Raw genomic sequence first — 18362 nt, 5'->3', positions numbered from 1 at the left:
AATTTGTCCCCAGGCCTGCCTGGGCTGATTAAGCCATGGATAGAAGGTTGGGGGAGATGGGACTGGCAGAGGCAGCAGGGGGCTGGAGCCCAAAGCCCCGTGGCTGGAGGATGGGGTCCAAGGACAGAGCCTGAAGCCATGTGGCCAGAGCCCAGGCTTGGAGCCTGAAGTCCTAAGGACAGAGCTTGCTGCCCTGCCACCACAGGGCTGAAGCCCAAAGCCTGAGTCCCGCCACCCATGGGAAGGTGGGGAACTCACTTGCTGCCTGCTCCTCCAGTGTTGTGCCCCAGGTGACTCCGGGGGGGGCAGGGCCCAATCCCTGCTGCTGGCCCCAGCATCCAGGAGCAACTGGGAGGGGGAGAGGGCTCTACTTTGCCCCCCACCTCCCAATCACAGCCCAGAAGGCTGTGGCCGCCAGAAAAGCCCCTGGTGGCTGGATTTGAGAAACACTGACCTAGACCATCTCTGACGCGCGTTTGTCTAACCTGCTCTTAAAAATCTGCAATGACTCAGATTCCACAACCTCCCTAGGCAATTTATTCCAGTGCTTAACTAGCTGACAATTAAGAAGTTTTTCCTAATGTCCAACCTAAACTGCCCTTGCTTCAATTTAAGCCCATTGCTTCTTGTCATATCCTCAGAGGTTAATGAGAACAATTTACCTCCCTCCTTGTAACAACCTTTTATGTACTTGAAAACTGTTATCATGTCCCCCCTCAGTCTTCTCTTCTCCAGATTAACCAACCCCAATTTTTTGAATCCTCCCTCATAGGTCATGTTTTCTAGGCTTTTAATCATTTTTGTTGCTCTTTCTGGACTTTCTCCAATTTGTCCGCATCCTTCCTGAAATGCGGCACCCAGAACTAGATACAAAACTCCAGTTGAGACCTCATCAGCGCGGAGTATAAGGCAATAAATAAGGCTGATATTGCAAGCTGAATTACCTGTCAATAGGATATCCTCCTTCACAAACATTGACCAAGGCATACAGCTGTCTCAGAGCATACTCATACTGCAATTGAACAAAGAACATTAAGCATTTCCATGTCAAATCCCAGCCCCTCTTTATTTAAGCTAGAAGTAAAAGAGCTTTGTAGATGTGTTAACACCAATGATTTCTATCCTTGCTGGAATATTCTAATATCAGACCAAAGTTACCCCTCTCTCACACTTTTCATTGCACCTGCAGCCATACAATGTCCTTATATCCCTCTCCTTTATTCAGATCTCACTGCAGATTCCCTTCTTATGGAAGACTCATAATTCTAACCAATGTCAATGAAACCACAACTCTAATGTAGACCAATGTGGCCTCCCCTTGTGTTGGATTGTCTCTCTAGATTGTAAGCTCCTTGAGGCAGAGAGCATACCTGCTTTTGTCTCATGTACAGTGCTGAGCGCTCTGTCAATGCTTCAGAGATTAGACAAGTGATGACTTGAGACTTCTGCTTTTTCCACTAAATTCTGCTTTATAGTTGCCTCACCCTCTCAACTCACCCATTTGTCTGTTTTCTGCATCTATGCAGGTGTGACACCTAGATTGTGAGTTCTTTGAGACAGGGACTGATTTCTCTGTTACTTGTTTGTATAGTGCCTAGCACAATGGGGCACTGTACATTGATTGAGACTCTTAGATACTACTGTAGCAAAAGTAATTATTTGTAGTAAAGCTCAAAAAAATTACGTCTGTGAACTCAACAAGAACTAAATAATATCTAGTAGGCTGTCACAGGTAGTGTACAATATACAGTTAAGGGGATCTCTTTTTAGGATAGAATTATGTACATTATATACTCAATCATAAGCCGGTTCATTTATAAGTTGACCCCAACAAGATGGATAAGTAAAAATGGAAAATTTTTATGACCCGTTCATAAGCCGAACCTATAATTCAGGGGTCAGGAAACTTTGGCTGCCGGGCCATCAGGATAAGCTGCTGGTGGGCCGAGATGGTTTGTTTACCTCGAGCATCCGCAGGCACAGAGGTAAACCTAAGTAAACAAAGTGTCCCGGCGCACCAGCTGCTTACCCTGACGGGCTGGGACAGCAACTGGTGGGAAATTTTTGGGGTGGGGGGGAAGCTGGGGGTCAGAGAAGTAACCCCAGTGACCACCCCCCACACGACCCACCCCTAGCCCGGCACCCCCACACTCTCCTCATCCCATCCCTTCCCACCTTATCTGGGGAGGGCCAGGGGACGATGTCTCTGGCCTGGCTGGAGCTGCTCCGGCAGGTGGGCAGCGTCTGGAGCCTGCTCCGGTGAGTCAGACCGGGCGGCGCAGCTGCAGCATGTTCCAGTGGGCTGGGCCGGGCAGCACAGCCGCAGCGTGCTCCAGCGGGCAGGGTGGTGCGGCCGCAGCCTGCTCTGGGGGGCAGAGCCGAGCGGCACGGCTGCAGCCTGCCAGCCCCAGAGCTGCAGCTGCTTCAGAGGCTGGGAGTGAGCAGTGTGGCCAGAAGCGGAGAGGCTCTGGCCCCGCCTCTTCCCTTCTGTCTCTGCTGGCTGTGCTGCCTCTCCTTGCGCCCTCTGTTGGGGGGAGGGGCTGTGTCCCACCTCTCCCTCTCTATACCTGTTCATAAGCCGACCCCCTTCTTTGGTGCTTCCCTTTTTTACTAAAATTTTGGCTTATGAACGAGTATATACGGTACATTAGGTGCTGTATTTCAAGGCTGCTGTTAATTGTGTTGAGTTGATTAAAAACCAATATTGAATGTCCTGTTACTTGTGAAAGGCAAGAAGAAAACAGTAAAAGGAGGGAAGGAAATCCTTCCTTTATTTTGATAATCTTGTTGCTTGTAGATGGTTGCTTGCAGATGGAGTGTCTTTCCTTTTATTTCTGAAAATGTTTCTCAAGTTTTATTAAAGTGAAAATCCAAGGGTGTTCAATAATCCCAATTTTCCTTTTTGGTAAAAACTGACTTTGGAAGAACACCTTGACAGCTGTGCTTGTCCTACTGACAAATGTATTGGGTTTTTTGCCAATGTTACACTTACCAAGGGAGAGTGCCAGTTGAAGCAGCGGGCTTTGAAGTGATTCACTGCTGACTGGTAGCAGTCATAGTCACTGATGGTCAGTCTATCTGACAGGATTTGCTCAGTTCGCTCCTTTGATTCTGTTACCAAGGATATGATCTTTCGCATGGATTCCTGAATAATCTGTTTAGCCTGCACACAAAGCAAAGACAACTTATAATGTGCTTTTCCTGACCCTAACTTGCAGACTATTAACTGAATGCCACTTCCTTCTTTCAAAAAAAAACCTTGGGCTCTTTTAAAAATACTCCGTTTTCTAAAAAAAATACCATTGAAATTACAGTCCCTTTTGGGCCTGCCCCTTAATAAAACATGAACAAATAAGGTAAATCGGAAAGGTTACAGGTTGTGGGCTTCCAATAGACCATTCATTTAACTTATTAGTTCTCCCTGCAAAAAGGGGGGAAACGCACAGTAATCATGACTAGACTTGCTGTAGCAGCCTTCTGGGAAAATGTATTTGCTCTTCGTAATGATATTGGAGCGTTTTGGGAGACTTTGGTTTTGGAGAAAGTCTTATCTCAGGCTAAAGTAGGCAGTCATTCTGAAGTATGGCTTTCTTGTGCAAGAGAGAGCCTGTACTGTTGACTCCAATTGGGAATTGGTCCTGCTTTGAGCAGGGGGTTGGACTAGATGACCTCTTGAGGTCCCTTCCAACTCTGATATTCTATGATTCTATGAATTATGGGGGCAAGGGGATATCCCCTAGTGGTAGAACCACTGGCAGTGAAATCTAGTAGGTTAGCTTTTGTATGTTTATATTCCCATTTGGTAAGTTACGAACAGAAGATGCCTTGTCCATAGATCTCAGAAGTTTAAATAATTGTGGAGAAAAATATCAGATGGCTGTTACCGATAGCAGATGCATTTTGTCATGAATTGGGGTCGATTTGCTGTAACTCCATTAGTCTCACTGGAGTTACTTTTGATTTACATCCATATAATGGAACTGAATTTGGCCTTATGAACGGTAGTTAGAATTTTTAGCTTTACCTCTAGATGTGTTTTCATCTCCCCTGCAATCTTCGTAGCCTCATAAATATCATTGGTAGCCATCAGCTTCCGTTTCATGATTTCAAGAGGCACATCAGGACTAGGAGTGAGATCGTAGTGCGCCACTGGGGGCAGTGAAATAGGAGTGGATTTCTTTCCCATGCCCTGAAACTGTACCACTTTCATAGAAGAGATGCTCTGCAAATTAGAAAGCAAACAAACACACACAGGTTAAATATCTCTGCTAGATAGTCATTCTTTGTGTTGCCATACAAGCTTGTTAATTTTCTAAACTTGCTTGGCTATGGAAGACATATGAAGGTAAGTATTGTTTTACAAGCAGTAAGTTGCCCTAAAAGTGGCTAATCTTCAAGTTCCCTAAGGCAAAAGGCCACCAGGTTGAACAGCCTGAATTTTACAGATTGAAGACCACATCAGAAAATCATTTTATTAGTACACTGAACAATGGGATGGAATGCTTTCAATTGTGTTTATGAATAACTTGGCAGTTTATGGCACCTTCTACCCAAAGAGCTCAAAGCATTTTATTATCCTTTATTAAGGCTCACAATATGCTGGCAATATGTCTAGTACAGCCCTTTTATGGATGGGTAAAGTGAAGCATTGGGAGGTTACATCAGTGGCACACTGTGTCCTCATGCCCCGTTCCCTGCATTAGCCCTTAGACCACATTTCTTTTTGCTATATCCATGTAGGAAAAGAGGGCCAGGTGAGGTCTGGTGCCAGGAGGCAAACCTGACCAGGAATTGCCCATTCTATTCTGCTTGCCTGGTCACTATGCCCTGCTTTTTCATCAGGCCTCAAGGCACTTGTAACTGGAGCAACAGCAGAGAACAAAAGAGTAGCCAGGAGGCTGGCATGAAACTCTCTGCTCAAGATGCACGTAAAGGTTGAGGAGCTGAGGAGCAGGAAATGGCTACTGGCCCTTCTGAGGGTGCGAGCAGAGAATTAGGAAGGAGTAAGAGTTCACAGTGTAGAAGGAAGGATGAGCTGCTGTGGACAATGGGGGTAAAGAGAGAGAAATGAGAATTTCTTGGTTCCTGTCTTGCACTTTCCAATCTGAAGGGTAAATGCAGAGACTGAATACCTGCAGCTCTAGATATAAGTGGCTACAGGCCTGAGCTACAAAATTCAGATCTTGAATTCTGCTTCTCTAGCTTTGAGCAGGCTTTAGTTTTTTAGGTAGATATTCAGAATCTGAGGATTTGTCCCGTCACCAGGGTACAGCTATTTTGAAGGGATTAAATATATGGGGAGGGCTTGACCTGGAAACCACTTAAATGAATACTCACTTTGTTTCCATATTGCATCACATGGCTGGTGTTGGTGTGTTTCTTTACTATCAGAAATTGCTTATGGAGAGTTTCTTTTTTCAGATCCTCCTGCATGAAGAAATCTATATGTTTATAGATATCAAAATATGGCTGTTGTAAAAATGCAAGGAAAATTTAAAAGAGCCTTAGCTATCCCTGAGCAGGAGGTGAGTACCAGGGCAATGGCTATTAACACTTCAAAAGAAATTAAATGAAAAGTTAGGAAACTAGGGTGAAATTGAGATTCTATGACATCTTCTCAAACTGCAGTAAAAATCCCTAAAGTGTTTCATTACTACTGTAAATTTGGTTCAAAACAACTCTTAATGAATGGCAGTAGTTTTTGTTCATATTTAAGGATCATTAAGGAAGCTTGCATACACTGTTCAGTAACTGCACTTTGAGATTCATGTTCAAAAACTTGCAGTGATGTTGCCCCGAATTAGTAACTTTAGACTAAGTGAACTCAAAATTAGTGGCTAGACTATTCCTAATTTTTTCCACTTCAACACCCACCAAAGAGGAATTAAGTTTCTGAACTAAATTTAAAGATGTCTAAATGAACAACTTGCACAAATATTGAATTTGTCAGCAAAGTATTTAAGTTTATAAGCCTTCCAGTTCCACATTGCTAATGATTAAGAATTTAAACAATTTTTAATCTTAAATAAAACCTAAAGGATAAAATAAAACTTGTATAAAGAAAAACTGTAATGCTTAAAGCTTTATAATTGTCTTAAATTTAAAGCACCAAATATCTGATCTAAGTAACTTACCACATCAGAATCTTCCATCCAGTTGACACTGTACCAGTCACCTAGGTAGGTCTGTCTCTTATCATCATAGTAACATGCATAAGACGACTCCCTAGGATTGGCAGCAGTAGTTGCATAAACTGTAAGACAAATAGAAGAGCAGCCTTTATTTAAGTGGTACTTAACTGCCTGCTACACTTGTCTGAATGTCATGGATTTTATTCATTTACTTCAGTGCTTTGAACTGAAAAAATCAGCCTGCTAATACTTTGTCCACAGTTGCTGTTGGTGCCACTGGAAAAGCTCTTTTCCTTTTACCAACTGTGTTGTATTGTGAGCATATAATGAAGAATGTGTAGTTTTGGGAAAGAGGGCTTTGATTAAAAGCTACTATTCAAAAAGCTGCAAATACAGACACTATCTTAGTTGAAGGTGTGACGGGTTGGGTCACAGTAACCCCCTGGGAGCTGCCACCTGATGTGCCAAGACAACCTCTGCTCCTGTTTTCCCTGCCAGCTCAGGATTCCAGCACCCTGTCTTGCTGAGCCAGACACTCCCGTCTGCTCCAACAAAGACCCAGTGTCCGAATTACTGATCTCAAAGCTGCAGGTTTACCTGAAAGCAGCTAACAGAAGCGTTCCTGTCTTTAACACTCAGACATCCAACTCCCAATGGGGTCTAAACCCAAATAAATCCGTTTTCCCCTGTATAAAGCTTATGCAGGGTAAACTCATAAATTGTTCGCCCTCTATAACACTGATAGAACAAAGTAAGTCACCAGGTAAAATAAAATAAAATGCGCAAATTTATGTCTAATCAAACTGAATACAGATAATCTCAGCCTCAGAGATGCTTCACTAAGCTTTTTCCTCAGACTAGACACCTTCCAGGCCTGGGTACAATTCTTTCTCCTGGTACTGCTCTTGTTCCAGCTCAGGTGGTAGCTAGGGGATTCTTCATGATGGCTCTTTCCTCCTTTGTTCTGTTCCACCCCTTTATATATCTTTTGCATAAAGCGGGAATCCTTTGTCTCTCTCTGGGTTTCCACCCCCCCCTCACTGGAAAAGCACCAGGTTAAAGAAGGATTCCAGTTCAAGTGATGTGATCACATGTCCCTGTAAGACCCCAAGCCTTCATTCCTCCCAGCCTGACTCACAGGAAGGCTTGCTTGCAAACAGAGCCTCAGTCAATCATCCTGGTTGATGGGAGCCATTAAGATTCCAAACCACCATTAATGGCCCACACTTTGCATAATTACAATAGCCCCTCAGAGTTATATTTCATATTTTTTGTCCCAGATACAAGAATGGTACATTTTATACAAATAGGATAATCACACTCAGTAGATGATAAGCTTTGTAATGATACCTTACAAGAGGCCTTTTGCATGAAGCATATTCCAGTTACATTATATTCACTCATTATCATATTTTTATAAAACCATATAGACTGCACACCATCACAGAAGGATAGATTCTTAAGTGAACAGCTGAACTGCCTATTCTGCATGCTAACAATTGGTATTAATTTGACATTTGATTTGGAATAACATTGAATGTCCCTATGCAGTGTTGTTGTAGCTATGTCAGTCCCAGGTTATTACAGAGACAAAATGGGTGAGGTTTAATCTTTTATTGGACCAACTTCTGTTGGTGAGAGAGACAAGCTTTTGAGCTACACAAAGCTCTTCTTCAGATTCAGATTCACATGCTTCAGTGTAAAACTAAAAGATATGACCTCACCCACCTTGACTCATTTAATGTCCCTGAAATTCCTCTTTTCCAGAAAACACTGCCACTGGAGTAATACTGTACATTATTAACACTCATTGAGCACACTAAGGTAAAAAAAACTTTAGAATAACAGCTCCATCCAATAATGTGCTATTACTAGTCAAGTATTTTCTAACACAATGGGATACCTGGGCAAAACAATCCGCAAGTTATCCCATTACCGGGATAGGAAGCCTAATCCTAGCTCTGAAAAATTCACACACCCAAAAGGCCTCCATCGCTAAAGACATAGCATGGCATATTTTAACAGATTTATTTGGGCATAAGCTTTCGTGAGTAAAAACCTCACTTCTTCGGATGCATCCGAAGAAGTGAGGTTTTTACCCACGAAAGCTTATGCCCAAATAAATCTGTTAGTCTTTAAGGTGCCACCAGACTCCTTGTTGTTCTTGTAGATACAGACTAGCACGGCTATCCCCTGATACATGGCATATTTTGTATGTTTGCAGGAATTTTTGAGTTCTAGGAAGAAAGTTGAATGTAGCATTTGTGATATCAATATAACAATAGTTATTTCTTTGTATATACAAGTCATTTTGTTTCAGGCAGAAAAGAGTTAGAATCTGGTGAAAAGTAGGACACCAAAACTTATTGCCGTTTTAACCGTTTGCATTTCATAATTCTTTCCATGGCACATTCTTAAAATGCTTAACCAATAATCAATTAAATCTTGCAGCTCACCTTTGAGGGTAGGTGACTAACACTCCATTTGGCAGATGGCTCAAGAGAACAGAGGTTGTCAAAAATAAAGTCTCAAGTCGGTGGCAGAGCTAATAACAGAACCCAATAGTCCTGGTACTCTGCTAACCCTCTACAATAATCCCAGGACTGCCCTCAACACTTCTTATCCAGTAAGGATATGCAGCACATTGGCCACAAGAACTTTTGACCATTTCAAGCTGGGAAACGCCAGGCCAAAAAGCTGACTGATCACTTACCGTTGATATTGTCAGCCAAATGGTTCATCATTGATCCGGATTCACATGCTTCAATGTAAAACACCAGCTGTAGAATAAGTGAGACATGTTAGGAAAAACCAGTGGGCTGGAGAAGAGTTTCGACTCCTTTCAAATGGTAATTAATCTGGTCCTAAAACAGCACACTATACATAGTCCTACACATAAATAAAGGCAAATTAGGTCACTTCCTGCTTTGAAAAACTGAAACAAGTGAAGAAAACTGCATTGAAAAGGTTTCTTAATGGCTTTTCTATGTACATCTCACATGGATCTTTTTTTGTTAATTCAAGCAGAATTCAACTAGCTGGTCAGCTTTTTTTATTGGAAATAATATACCATTCTGAATTGGCCGTAGCCTCAGTATTTTGGGGACATCACCACTTATACAGACCTAAACACAATCAACTATAGTACTCTGACATGATTAATAAAAAGTTTATTTAAGAAGGTAATCTAACAAACAGCTATAGATACCAATTAGTGTTCTTTGCTCTAAGTGACTTCACCTGTACTGAAATGGGAATAGAAACCACTTAGATAAAAGAATTGGTGGGTTGTTTAATTTAAATGTTAGTTTCTGTAAGTGTCCCTTTATCCTCAGCTGACTTGTTATTTTGTAACAATAACCAGCAGTGAATCACACAATATACACAGGCTTCCTACAGTAACAGTACACCGGGTCAAGGGTGAACAAAGCACAATAAGCCGAAGCAGGGGCAGGGGTGAAGTGATAGTGGGTGTTTTTCAACTCAACTGGTGATCAAAACATATGGGAGTCACGGGACTTTACTAAATCAGGATATGAAACTTTCAACATTGATCCAAATAAATCACATGCTACAACTGGAAAGTAAATAACTGAAGACGATCTAAAAATGAAATATATATCCCGTTTTTAGATGGGCAATCGATCTACATTTCAGGCTTTGAATCATCTTCCTCTTTAACAACTATGATTTTATTGTTTAAGCAATTGAAGGAAGTGCAGCCAAAGATGTCACAAAGATGCTTCCTCTGCATTAGTTCCTCTATTAATTTCACAACATCTGATAAACTGTTATTTACCTTTTGGTATTTTTTGTTATGGTACATGTAATAAATGGTCTTGTTCAAGTCCTTTACATGGAGCTGTAAAATAAGAACACTTGTTTTAATACCACCTTAATTCAGCAAAATAAATAAGAGAAGAAAGTCATTTCATTAGAATAAATGATTCCTATTTTTTATATATTACTGCTTCTAACTATTTGAAGATATAAATATTTTCATTGTTGGAGTTTACAAGAGAGTTGCTTGAATATTTAATGCACACTTGTACCCCCTTTGTTACTTAAATAAGTGATTTACTGTAGTTTGTGATCATCAAGTCCAAATTTAACATGAAGGCGTTATACTTTTTACCTCCAATGTTTTGCCCCCCTGGGAAACAGAGGTTACAATATTTACTACAGTGTGCAAGATGAATAATCATGCCCACAACAGTCTGAATGATGCACTGGAAAGCTGAGCAATAAAATCACACAACGAATAAATAGTCTGTCGGGACCTCAGTTTTCAAACATTAAGTATTCCATTTTATATCATGGCCCAGATTGCGATCTCATGTAAACCGGGAGATCAGAACATGGCCTCTTATATCCTTTCCAAGAAAAAAATAGTGTGTTAAGAAATTTAGATTTAGAAATATTTATTTTTATGGTAACTTTAAAAATGTTAAAAATAAAATGCTTACATCACCATTAGGAAAAGCCAGTAGTCCAGGGGCTCCATGGTCAGTGAAATAAACAAACACATGATCCTTGGGACCACTGCCAAGAGAAATTCAGAAAATTGACTTTCTAAACATTTCACCTTAGTCTTTACATAAAAACCTGTTATAGTATTGAGACATGCTGGTATTTGTGAAGATAAATCAGAAGATGTGGTCTCATCTATACCACCTTTTAAAATTACATACTATACTTTGGATACTTATGTGAAAAGATGAATGACTAGAAAAGGAATGCAAATAGAAAGCCAGAATCCTAAACTGAACAAAACACACACCTGTCAGGGATGGTCTTTCTAGATAATACTTAGTCCTGCCATGAGTGCAGGGGACTGGACTAGAAGACCTCTCAAGGTCCCTTCCAGTCCTACAATTGTATGATTTTATGTATCTTTTAAGAGTGCTTAAAATTTGCACACTAGCAGCGTCAATGGATTTAAGTGTCTTATTCTTGTAATACAAACATTCTGGGTCATTTTAGTCCCAGATTAAGTTTTTGTAAAATAGTTTTATAAAACCTGAGAATCAATAGCTATTTCCATAATTATTTTTAATTTCAGGGTTAATCTAGTTCAACTTCATAAATATATGCTGCAAATATCAGAAAACACTGGTACATTTTAAATGTGTTCTATGAATGCAATGTACTCAAATCTGGGATTTTTAGCCTTCTAATCCTTGATGCTCCATTAAGGTGGATTACCTACACCGATAGGAGAATCCTTCCCATCAGCATAAATAGTGTCTACACTGAAGTGCTACAGTGGTGCAGCTACAGCTGGGCCGCTATAGCGTTTCAAGCATAGACAAGCCATCTGTATGTAATGCACAATAGGACCTGGTGCATTATGGATTTTCATCTTCCCCTGATGTATCTGGAATATTGTAGGCCAGTACCAGATATAGTTAACACAGGACTTTCCATACCGAAAAGATATAGCAATAATAGGAAGAGATTCTAAAGATTCTTCTTTGTTGTTAAGACCCTTAATGAGTGTAACTGCGTGAAAGAAGACAATGTGGCCAAGCTGCTCTGAATTGTATGGTTGTATTTATCCAACTTAGGATTCGACTATTTCTCCATTCTGCTAAAATTTAGCTATTTTGCCAGATTTATGTTTGTACTAGTCTGGTTCTGAAATTCTTTGTGTATTGGATACTTAAAGGCCTTCATCTCAGAAGACCTTGTGTAGTCTGCCGCAGGGATCAGAAGGTTGTTCCATTCATGCAAATGACAACTATGCATGGATGCAAGTAAGGTTAAATACTGTCTTCTTACTGAGTAGCAATAAATGTTGGGACCCGTCACATCCACTACCTTACAACTATGCGAGGGGGAGGGAGGGGGGTAGAGGGAGGCAGGTTGAAAATGCCCGTGTATGAGTAGCCATGGGCCTAAATGCAATTTTTAATTTGGCTAATGAAATGTTTAGCAGTGTTCACCTTTTAGGCCTCATTCCAGTTTAGCAATTTTGCAGCACTACAGCAATATATTCATTAATAAAAGCTCAGAACCCTTCTCAGCACTTCTAATCTTGTATTTATACACTGAATATTTTAAGCCTGAGCTATGTAGGTGAAGCCCCACGTGACTACAGCTAGGTGGCAATGACCAATTTAAATACAGTCCAGCTCTGTAACTTTTCTCCTTGATTCCAATGCCAAAATTCCCTTCTCTCTCCACCAACTTGTCTGCAGTAGCCAAGTTGCTCTCTATTGTGGATATCTAGATCTCAATCCACACAATATTTGGTATCAATCTGATACAGACACACACTTTTTGATACTAGATTGCTAAAAAAGTAGAATTGTCACATTATTAATTCCAAAGATGTAGAATAGCCATTGACCAGTCTTGCTAATCCTCAATCTGGACAACAATATAACTAAGACTTCATTTAAATCCCACCATTACTCAATATCAGCACATGAGTGTCCACCCATATAATCTGAATTATCATATCTTGAATACAACTTCTAGGTTACCTTTTTAATACTTTTCCTGATCCTATGCCCTTCATTGCTTCAGCATCACCTCTCAGAACAGCAAGGAAATTTTCTGGAGTAACATCCTACAGATCAAGAGAGTTTTAAAATTAAATATGAAATACAGTAATAGTCAACTTTATCTACTCACTAGACAGGTTCTGTACAACAGAACCAACAAATGTTTTACAATGCAGAGGAATGCTGTTGGGGTGGGCTTTGAGAGCTGGTGCCTATGATAACCATTATTACTGATCTTCATATGCAGCATTTTTCTTTTCCCGTAAGGGCTTGTCTATACAGGAAAGTTTTATTAGCTATACCAGTATAATTATACCAGTATACATAAAATGATATAGATACACATTCCATGTGTGAATAAAAGTGGTTCTTTGGTTTAGCTTAGCCCCCTTCCAAAGCGACATAAGCTAAAATGAAAAAGGACACATATTCCAAAATAAACGTGTACGTAGTTATATTGGTATAACTGTATCTGTTTAAATTTACACCTTGGCATATGCGAGTACAACTTTCTGGTGTAGACAAGGCCTTAATCTTGATGGTCACTCACTGCAGTTTATTAGATCGTGACTGCTCTTGGAAATCAGGCAACAGTCATAGTGCGGGAAACTAGGAAAACGCTCCAGTCATTGCACATATAAAATACAATGAAACCTATACTTCGCGTCACTTTTATTAGGTGATCTCCTGTCACGGGAGACTGGCTGAAAGTATCCTGAATTTATTATATCAAGCACAGTTCTGATCCTCTTCTGTTAAGCAACTGATTTTTCTCAATCCCTTTAAGTAGGTTTCACTCTGTCAAAAAAGTTCTCGCCATTTAACCTGATACCAAAGGGCTACTGCTTCTCATTTCCAATTAAACAAGTACAAAATGTAAGCCACGTTTGCCAAACAATATTATTTATCCAGTAGAAGTCTCTAACTACTGGCAGGATTCAGTAAAATAAGTAACTATTTTTTTAACAAAGTTAGGAATGTCTTTGTTTAAAAGTTATTTATTACTTTCAATGAAGTGTAGAGAAGACAAGCACTCAAGTGACAGTATGAAAAATTTAAGTGCTGTTTTTATAGCTCTTTGCAACAGGCTTTATGGTTGCATACGCAGATCTCTGAGACTACCTCCAATTTAAGTACGTCTACACGGCACACCACTGGGGACAGCATGTAGGATATGTGTAGCTACATGCCACAGTAAAAAGCAGGCTGTGTCCACTGTGGTGTGCAGCTACACACAACAGTGAAAGGCTTTGGCAGTGGGGAGGCAAAAGGGAAAGACTTTGGCAGCTCCCCACTGCTAGAGCCTTTCACTGTGGGAAGGGAAGGCTCTGGCAGGGGAGAGGCAGCAGGGAGCTGCCATAGCCCCTCCCTGCTGCTGGGAGCTGTTAGAGCCTTTCCCTGCTGCCTCCCCCCACCAGAGCCCTTCTCCAATGCCGGAGCCTTCCCCTGTGACACAGAAAGACTCTGGCAGCAGGGAGACAGAGGGACACTACACTGCTAAAAGTAGCCATGTAGATGGGAGGCACTGCTTGGACATGTAGAGCTGCGTAGGGTATATACCCACAGAGTTCAGGCTTGTCTTTACTCTACTTGTGCTTCACCATCTACACTGCTCTTCAGACCTACGCTAGGGGAGCATGCAGTGTACATATTCTATATGCCGCCGTAAGGAGTATGCAGTGTAAACATACTCTTAGTGGCAACTTGTAAATTACTCAGATATTGGGCTACTGAGCCATAAATTCAATGAGTGATTGTTTAATCAAATCTACAGTGAAATTTAATCAGTGCATGTTTACATATTGAGTTATTGATTTTTTTTTTTAATTGTAAGATTTCCCCTCCCCTCACTCTGAGCATGGTGCAGAAATAACGGAATAGTCTATTGTTATAGTTTCTGCTCCACTTTAATATGCCCTCTGTTTACATCCTGGTTAGGAAAGGTTGGCCAAGTCATCCAACTGGATGAACACTTCCAGTGCTTTGTATCAACCAGAGGCTTAATACTAAATGTATTCAGGAATATCTAACAGTCTGGGGGGTGAAAAAAGATTTACTTGGGTCACTACGGAATGTTAAATCTCATATATATTGGTGAATAGTAGAAATTACTTCGGTCCGACCTCTTGTACATAGTCCTTTGGCACTCCCTTGTACACATCTGTGCCATTGGGTCTATTGATGACGATGCCTTTGGTTGGATTTCTGAAAATTAAGTTGGACACATGTATTAAGAATAAATCATATGCCATATAGTGCCAACAAATTAACTAGAAAAATATTAAAAGGTCATGAAATGTCGACAAGATCAAGCCCAAATATTTGTACATATTTATTTACAAAAGCATCACTCTTTAAAACTGATTTTTGAATGATCATGTGAAGGTCTTTGTGCCTTATCAATTATATATGCCCAGCTCAAGCCCCATGAACCCAGTGGCAAGACCAGGTAAATTGTTCTGAGAGTGCAGGACATGGTCCGTGATGGCTATAATCCCTGGATTTTCAGCCTGGGTGTTTGAAGTAGCCCTTGCTGGTTCTGCTTTTAAATAGTTTTACTTTCTTTTGACACTTGAACTGTTGCCAGTGCTGTGTAATTGCAGTCACTGATAGCAAATTATTAACCAGCTAGTGTCACCTAGTTCAGTTTATCAATTAAGGCAGCTAACTAAGGTGTGGCTGTCACTGTGCCCACACAGCTTCTAGGAACCAAAAGTTAGAGCTGAGTGTTGAAATTAGTCCAGAGTGAAGGGCTATCACTGAAACTGGGTGCAGCTGCACAGAAATACTGACCTCCTTTGTACAGAATTTCAATATTTACTGGTGAAAAGTACAATGTAAGAGCTGGTTGTATTATAAAGGCAAATATGGTGAAAGATACCAAATCTGACGATGCATGGGAATTTCCTTTTTTCATGTAAAGTATGCTTTGGGGATTAAACAGGCTGACAATGGCCCTTAAAGATATCCACACTATATAGGCATGTCTGTACTGTGAAGCATTACATAACAGATAATTTTTACTACGTATAATAAAAATTAAGATTGTTTACTTGTATCACAACATGCAAAAGTAAGTTACCAAGGAGCTCTGAATTTACACTGCCATAACTAAGATCAGAATCTTACTCTTGAAATTTAGAAATTTGCAAGGTACACATCCTAAAGTGAATTTATTTCAGTGACGGGTGAAGTGGTCCCTGTACATATTCTGCGAAATGCTTAGGATGCTTCTTTTTGAGGTGCTACATACACACAAAGTACTACTGCTAACTATGGAACAGAAAAAAATATACATTATATGGTTTAATATTCTTGCCATGTTCTTCACTTACTCCTCATTATCTGCAATGTCATCATACATCATGACAATGATCTGTTCATCTGGAATTCCATTTCGGTGTACAATCTGGTAAGCATGGCATACATCAGCCTGAAATAGAGCAGAATGTCCTTGTTAATCTTTGGGAACAAAAGAATATCACTTTATAGGCTTTTTTCTAAAGGAAACTCCGGACCAACATCCTCATCTAAATAACAGGATTTCACAATTGTCACTCTGAAGCCTAAAATGTCTTTAGTCAGTGTGAAGGGATGAAAACAGTTATAATCATGGCTGAGAGCTCTTTCTGTTCAGAATATCACCAGATTCTATCATCACTGGTTGCTGTGAGAACAGGATGGAATGTTGGAGTCCGAAGGTTCTGTGGCAGGTGGAATGTGGCAGCTGATCAGAGAAGCTGGGGGTTGCAAAAAGATGATTGTGCCTCCAGCCAGGGCGAGCTCTGTGCACAGACTTGGGAAACATGTACAAACAGCAATACTTCTCACTACAACACCGTGTATGGGAAATGAGGGCCCCATTTTCAGCTTTTTTTGTTTTGTTTTGTTTTTTGTTTTTAACACACATGACTTTCTGAATGACACCCGTGCAACAGCATGGGCTTTCAGTAACTAGTTGTAAATATAAAGGATTGAGAGCCTCCGGAAAGCCTGAGCACACAGCTGTCATCAAAGGCTTAATGGCTTTCTCCTAGCCTGCCACTTTGACCATGTCATCCCTCTTTTTGCATCCCCCCAATGGCTTCCTCTTCTCCATTGCAAACATAAACTGCTTATATTCACTTTCAAGGCCCTTCACAGCCTATCCCCACCCTACCTATTATCTCTCCTTTGCAATTGAAATGTCAATTCTTATCTTTGGTAGGCCAGTAATACCAGCTTCCATCACTCACTTGTTAAACTTTCAAACAAGCACATTAGTGATTTCTCCCAGGCTGCCCTCCATGCTTGGGAGAAGCCCCCTGTAAACATCTGCAAAACTAATTCATTATCCACCTTCAAATTCCTCCTTAAAACTCTTTGCTATAATACCTACAAAAAACTTGACAATGGGTCGGCAGCTGAGACCACTGCCTATCAATAGAGCCTTACTGTTTCCTTGTGCCGCCCAAATCTATTTGTCTATATCAGCGGTCCCCAAACTCTGGGGGGCAACCCATTGGGGGAGGGCATGGAGGAACGTGTGCGGCTGAGGCCTGGGCCAGCCCCCAAGTGGGGTGGGGAGGGAGCGCCACCCAGCTCTGCTCCTGGCCCCGGCTCCACTGACCCGGTCCCCAGCTCTGACCCCAGCCTCAACTCCCTTACCCCTGTCTGCATCCCTCCCTCCAAGCCATGGCCCCGCTTCCAGCAGGCTCTGGAGGGGCACAGACTGGGGTAATGGAGGACTGAAAAGTTTGGGGACCACTGGTCTTTATCCATCTGTTATACACTGTCAACTAAGGTGGTAAGCTTTTTGGGGCAGGAACAATATTTTTATTTGTACATCGCCTAGCACAGGGGTTCTCAGGACAAATTTTTTGGTGGCCTCAGAGTGCAGTCACCAATTCTTGCTGATGGCTGCTCTCTCACTTTTTCCTAAAATACTTGATTAGCTCTAGGATAATCAAATAAATATGCACATATACACATCCAAATCGTAATTTATTTATTGCTAGCTAGTAAGTCTGTTGTGAAAAGTGATATTAACAAACATACTAGTATCACTTTTCACAGAAGACTTAATCAGTCCTGGCAAATTAAGCCACGGATGGAGGGTTGGGGGAGGCGGTGAGGTGCAGGGGAGATGGGGCTGGGAGAGGCAGTGGGGGGCTGGAGCCTGAAGCCCTGCGGCCTGCCACTGTGCAGCCAGAGCCCAGGCCTAGAGCCTGAAGCCCCACAGACAAAGTTTGCTGCCCCGCCACCCCAGGGCTGAAGCCCAAAGCCTGAGCCCTGCCACCCATGGGAAGGTGGGGAACTCGCTGGCTGCCTGCTCCTCCAGCGTTGTGCCCCACGTGACTCCAGACTGGGACAGGGCCCGACCTCTGCTGCCGGCCCCAGCATCCAGGAGCATCAGGAACGGGGAGGGGGCTCTACTTTGCATTCCCCCATCACAGCCCAGGAGGCTGTGGCCACAAGAAAAGCCCCTAGTGGCCACATGCGGTCACGATGGCTGCATTTGAGAAACGCTGGTCTAGCACAACAGGGTCCTTCTGGTCCATTACTCGGACTCCTGCCTGCTATGGTAATACAAATATTTTTTTCCAGTCAGGGCTTGGCACAATTAGATTATAGCACAGAAATGGCTACTGACAGTATTAGTACCCATCACTGTACACTTAAAATCCAATTGCTCCAAGTCCTGATTGTGGAAAAAAGACATTAATTACATGAATGTTTTTGT

General features: G+C 41.5%; 1 protein-coding gene across 1 annotated transcript in view; it reads right to left on the bottom strand.

Annotated features, from left to right (window-relative positions):
* The window catches only part of LGMN (legumain), a 41663-nt gene that overhangs the window by 1828 nt on the left and 21473 nt on the right, over positions 1-18362 (bottom strand). The window contains exons 3-13 of the mRNA XM_034769045.1: positions 15976-16073; positions 14764-14845; positions 12620-12705; positions 10598-10673; positions 9931-9993; positions 8845-8911; positions 6135-6253; positions 5338-5427; positions 4025-4222; positions 2993-3163; positions 945-1012 (exon numbers count right to left, since the gene is read on the bottom strand). Coding sequence (XP_034624936.1) covers positions 945-1012; positions 2993-3163; positions 4025-4222; positions 5338-5427; positions 6135-6253; positions 8845-8911; positions 9931-9993; positions 10598-10673; positions 12620-12705; positions 14764-14845; positions 15976-16073 — 1118 coding nt within the window. The remainder of the gene's footprint in view (positions 1-944; positions 1013-2992; positions 3164-4024; positions 4223-5337; positions 5428-6134; positions 6254-8844; positions 8912-9930; positions 9994-10597; positions 10674-12619; positions 12706-14763; positions 14846-15975; positions 16074-18362) is intronic.

This window comes from Trachemys scripta, chromosome 4 (assembly GCF_013100865.1).
Source record: "Trachemys scripta elegans isolate TJP31775 chromosome 4, CAS_Tse_1.0, whole genome shotgun sequence".
Lineage (NCBI taxonomy): Eukaryota > Metazoa > Chordata > Testudines > Emydidae > Trachemys > Trachemys scripta.
The sequence above is the reverse complement of the archived record's forward strand: the minus strand, read 5'-3'. Positions and strand labels throughout refer to the sequence as shown.